This window comes from Saccostrea echinata, unplaced genomic scaffold, assembly GCF_033153115.1.
Source record: "Saccostrea echinata isolate AGI-Se365-2 ecotype Australia unplaced genomic scaffold, CSIRO_AGI_Sech_v1 ptg000030l, whole genome shotgun sequence".
NCBI lineage: Eukaryota > Metazoa > Mollusca > Bivalvia > Ostreida > Ostreidae > Saccostrea > Saccostrea echinata.
In genome coordinates, this window is record NW_026889779.1 from 5622501 (window position 1) to 5626999 (window position 4499).

A 4499-nucleotide genomic window follows, 5' to 3' on the forward strand; every position below is an offset into this window, starting at 1 on the left:
TAGGTATAGCCATTATTTCTGTCACAGGTATGGAGTCTGTAAGAGTCTCTATTAATGGGTCAGGCAAATCCTCTGGAACAATTTCTTCCTTTTTGTCTTCTGTTTCATTTGAAGTAAAGTGTTCCCCAATGCATAACTCACAATGGGCTCTTAATTCTGCTATTGCAAATGGCTGGCCACACTCTCTACAAATCTCTGTTTTTAGCATAGACTTTTCTGCGGTTTCGTCATGTGCAAGCTGAATTGGTTCAGTTGATAAGTTTCTTTGAATAGGTCTGACATACAGTTTTCCTTGAGATCCAATGCAAGCTTTGAGGTTTTTCACTGACCATTCTACTTTTATTGTGCTTAAACTTCTATTGTTTGATTGGCTTCTCATGAGTTCAAATCCTCCACAATTTTTTAAAGCAGGAAATCCAACACATTCATTGTTATTGTCTTTCTCATTAGATGAAATTTTTTCCAAAACTTCAGTTTGTCCATCATTAACATTAAATTTTATTTTTTTTAAGCCTAGTCCTGCCTTTAATAAGCATTCCTTTACTTCCGAATTTGGAACAAAATTACAGTTCTTGTCCGACAAGCACATTACAGAAACTGTCCAGCTTCTTCCACGTTGCTTTTTGCCTTGTGTGGGCTGACCTGTAAGATTTAGAAAAAAAGATGGTTTTTATGGGGATGATCTGTGAGCCAGTGCTCATTAGTGATCCGCCAATCACAGAATTACGACCTTTTTCAATTTTTAAGGGTTTTCCGCGATTTTCTTCTAAACGCTTGCAGATATTGAGCTGATTTTTGGTATGTGACTTTACCTTAGGCCAAATAAAAAAATATGTGTGGTTCCGGTTACCCGACCGTCCCTATTTTATACCCCCCGACCCTAAACTTTTTTTGACAATTTTCATATTTTTTCCGGAATTTTCCCCAATTTCCATCAATGGCTCCGGTTTAAGTTTTAGTTTCAGCAATGACAGCCTCCTTGCACAACATAGTGCAAGTGTTTATTAGTGTTAAATCCAAAGTAAGCTAGCATGTAGGTGTCCCCTACCAATACTGACTAGTATTTTATCACACCACATCTAAATGTCATTTGCAAAGTAGTGATAAGTATTATTTAGAATAATTAAGAAAATCATTTTGTGAAAAAAAAAAAAAAAAAAAAAAAATCCCTACCTACCTACCCTAATTTTTTTGGAGGTGTAACCGGAACCACACATATTTTTTTGTTTGGCCTTAATTAGTTATAGATCAAGTTTGCATTTCGTTCCACTTCATTGATTTTTGACAGAATTATGGCATTTTCAATTTTTAACGGGAACCAGATTACACTTGCCAGTAGGGGACTAGTATTGCTAATGCAATACGCTCAGAATGCTTGTTTTCCCTAAAGTTGTAGCAGTTTAAGGACCCTCTATACACCAGTGCAAAATGTTTTTGGGACATGGAGAAAATTACATTGAATAAAGGTGTAAATATTGAGCTTATCCATTAATTTTCAATGTATGGTACATGGCATTTACCCCCAGGAAAAATGTTCAAACACAACCATGTATCAGTGAACAGATATCACTGTTGTTTACTCCCATGGAGAAAATGTGTGTAAATAAAGTGTTTAGTTAATTCATTTTGGCCTTTTAAATGTTAAGAATACTTGCATTGATTACAAATTGAGTAATATACTGTAAATTTCAATTTATTGGAATTTAGATCTAAGGGCAGATCACTCTAATTGCAGAAAAGTACCATAGAATCAGAACTCTTAAAGTCTTAAGTGTGCAGTGTAGAGAGGGTTCTTAAAAGAAAAATTTTAAGTAACAGAAAACAGTCTTAAATTTTGTTCATATACAACGGTATATACAGCACAATGTAGAACAATTTTTAGAAACAGAAACTGCATATATATATATATATCGACTTCCAATTTGCCATTAAATGAAGTGTAAATTAATCACATAGCAAAATAAGTCAAGTTTTCTGTTTTTCAAATAGGGAATCCCCATTGTTCTGAAAAATTGCCTCCTTGAAACAGAATGAATTTGATATACGCATAAAGAGACAGGATTTTTCTTCAAAACTTCCATTTCCGATTTTTGTTTCAAAGACGCATATTTTTGAAAATCACAAAATTCGAATAAAAATTATTATATCCATCCGAAATGCAAAATGTGCACATAAAACAGCACATGATCATTCACTGTCGGAGCTGGTCTATTGATAAAGCGTTTGGACTCATACAAAGATTCCTTTACCTGAGAATGGGTTCAAATCCTAGAATGGCTGGTTTATATAATTATACATATTTTTTTCTTATATAATGGAAGTACAATAATATAACATGTCTCTTGAGAGAGAAAGAGAATGTCAGAAAGTTAATGGGTAATATTTTAAATGCATCAGAATTAAATTGTTTTCCTTGATATTGTGATCTAAAACTAATAATACATATATTTAATGTTATTAATTAGTGGCGATGTCTTGAAAAATAAAGTACTATCATTTTAAATAATTTAATTTTTTCATACGCATTTCGTTTCATTATTGTTCTGTTAATTAGTGGCTCAGATTTGACTTGAAATAACTAAATTGAAATGACTCAATGGAATTTCTTGGATATTGCATCAACAGTGTGATTATTGGACACATTTTTATATATTGAAAAATATTAACACAAGCTGTCTAGTGTCTACAGTACATCTTTCAAAATGATGTGCGAGGTGCACTTGGCATTAATTGTACTTTTTATCGTTCTAACTTTTCTCGTGCAATATAGGCATATGGCGACAGTGACCACAGATTTGAAAAAAAATTTACTTACAGGTCGCCAGTCTATGTTCGGAAAAAAACTATGCATGAAATAAACATAAAATGTGAAATTTTTTGTTATAACAAGCTGGACATAGGCGTGGTATAAATAAAGTCATCTATGTAGCATTATCTATATTTACAGATAACTCTTCATACATTGTGGATATTTAAATGTCCTTCTTGATTTAGGGAATAATTGTGACTTTCTGCAACACCCTCTTTGTTTTAAAAAAGGATATATGCTCTCTTTTTCTTTCTTCATAGTATAACTGTATATGCCTTAACAGGTTCAAGAGTTTGGGCAGGCCAGCAGGGTAGCATGGGGGGGGGGGGGGGCAAAGATAACTTTTTACTATTGGGAATGCTCATTTAAGGGCTGGTTGCCCCCCCCTCCCCCCACACACTTGTTGTAGTAGTATAGTCAAACAAGGTTAATGTAGTAGTGCGTGGAAAAAATTTGGTATTGAAAGAAGTTCGATCTTACAACTCCAACCTCATCTCCGGGAAACAGGGTTTTTGAGTTTTGACAAGTCAGGGACCTATATACTAACTAACTAATATATAGGTCTCTGGACAAGTTTCCTTTTTTTTGTCAAATTTTTTCAGGTAAATTGAATTTCTTTTTCTCTGGCTGCCCCCCCTTTCAAAAACGATACTACCTCCCTACAGTTAATCAGCTAATGATAAAAACACCAACTATGATTGATAATCATGATATACATCCCAAATTAAATAATTTATTAAATTCAATTTATTTAAACGAAATATGGGCTTTAATACGAGGATATTTCCAGTGCCCGTGGCATGCCACAATACAATCTTTCAAAACGATTGTTGTTTAACCTACCTAGTTCGTTTCTATTTTTTCTTTTTCGGGAATGGAACAATAGATCCCTCTCTTTTCTTACGTTGTCAGCAGTAAGAAATGGCGGCCGGAGCCCGCTTGGTGGAGGAGCCGGCACTGGTGCTGAGCCTGATGTCGATGGCCATGATGGCTCCTCTATCGCTCGCGATCGTAATCGCACTCGGTCTCCAATTGTTGAAACTCCGAGTCTATTGAGATCTGCATCAGACAATGATTGTATATCGGAAAGTTCTACCTTCTCTTCTTGAAATCTGTGAATCAGTGTTTGCAGTCCGATTTCTTCCAGCAGATCAGCTAGGCCTAGTCGTGACGCCATGCTGGCTGCTTTATACTGGATCTCCGCGCGCTTTTTACTGTTTAAGAGGACCAGTTTAGATGATAATAAAGAAGTTACCACTGCATAACATGAAACGACTAAAGTATATAAAGAATATTGACCACTTCATATAACGAATTAACAACGATATATAATTATTAACCACCTCATATAAAGATGTTACCACTGCATAGCATGATTTAATATATATATATATAATAATGTTACTACATAATATAATGATGTTAGTACTGCACATAATAGATTTTTCACTTCATGTAAAGGTGTCGCACTGAATGAAATGAACTTAGCACTCCACATGCAGCGTTTTTCATATAATGTAATGATTGCACTATCACACAAACTGTGTTTATTACTGTATATATTGAACATATCACATCAGAGAAAGATTTCATTAATGTATATAATGGAATAACCACTGCATATAATGATTTTACAGCATAATGTAACGATATTATCACTTCATTACACTATTTAACCACTACATATAAT

The 4499-nt window shown here is 34.2% G+C and overlaps 1 protein-coding gene across 1 annotated transcript in view; it reads right to left on the minus strand.

The window, feature by feature from the left end:
- LOC133196140 (uncharacterized) overlaps nucleotides 1-3986 on the minus strand; it is an 8963-nt gene extending 4977 nt beyond the window's left edge. The window contains exons 1-2 of the mRNA XM_061332072.1: nucleotides 3653-3986; nucleotides 1-642 (exon numbers count right to left, since the gene is read on the minus strand). The exon at nucleotides 1-642 is cut by the window's left edge and continues 467 nt beyond it. Coding sequence (XP_061188056.1) covers nucleotides 1-642; nucleotides 3653-3986 — 976 coding nt within the window. The remainder of the gene's footprint in view (nucleotides 643-3652) is intronic.
- Between the last annotated feature and the right edge of the window lie 513 nt (nucleotides 3987-4499).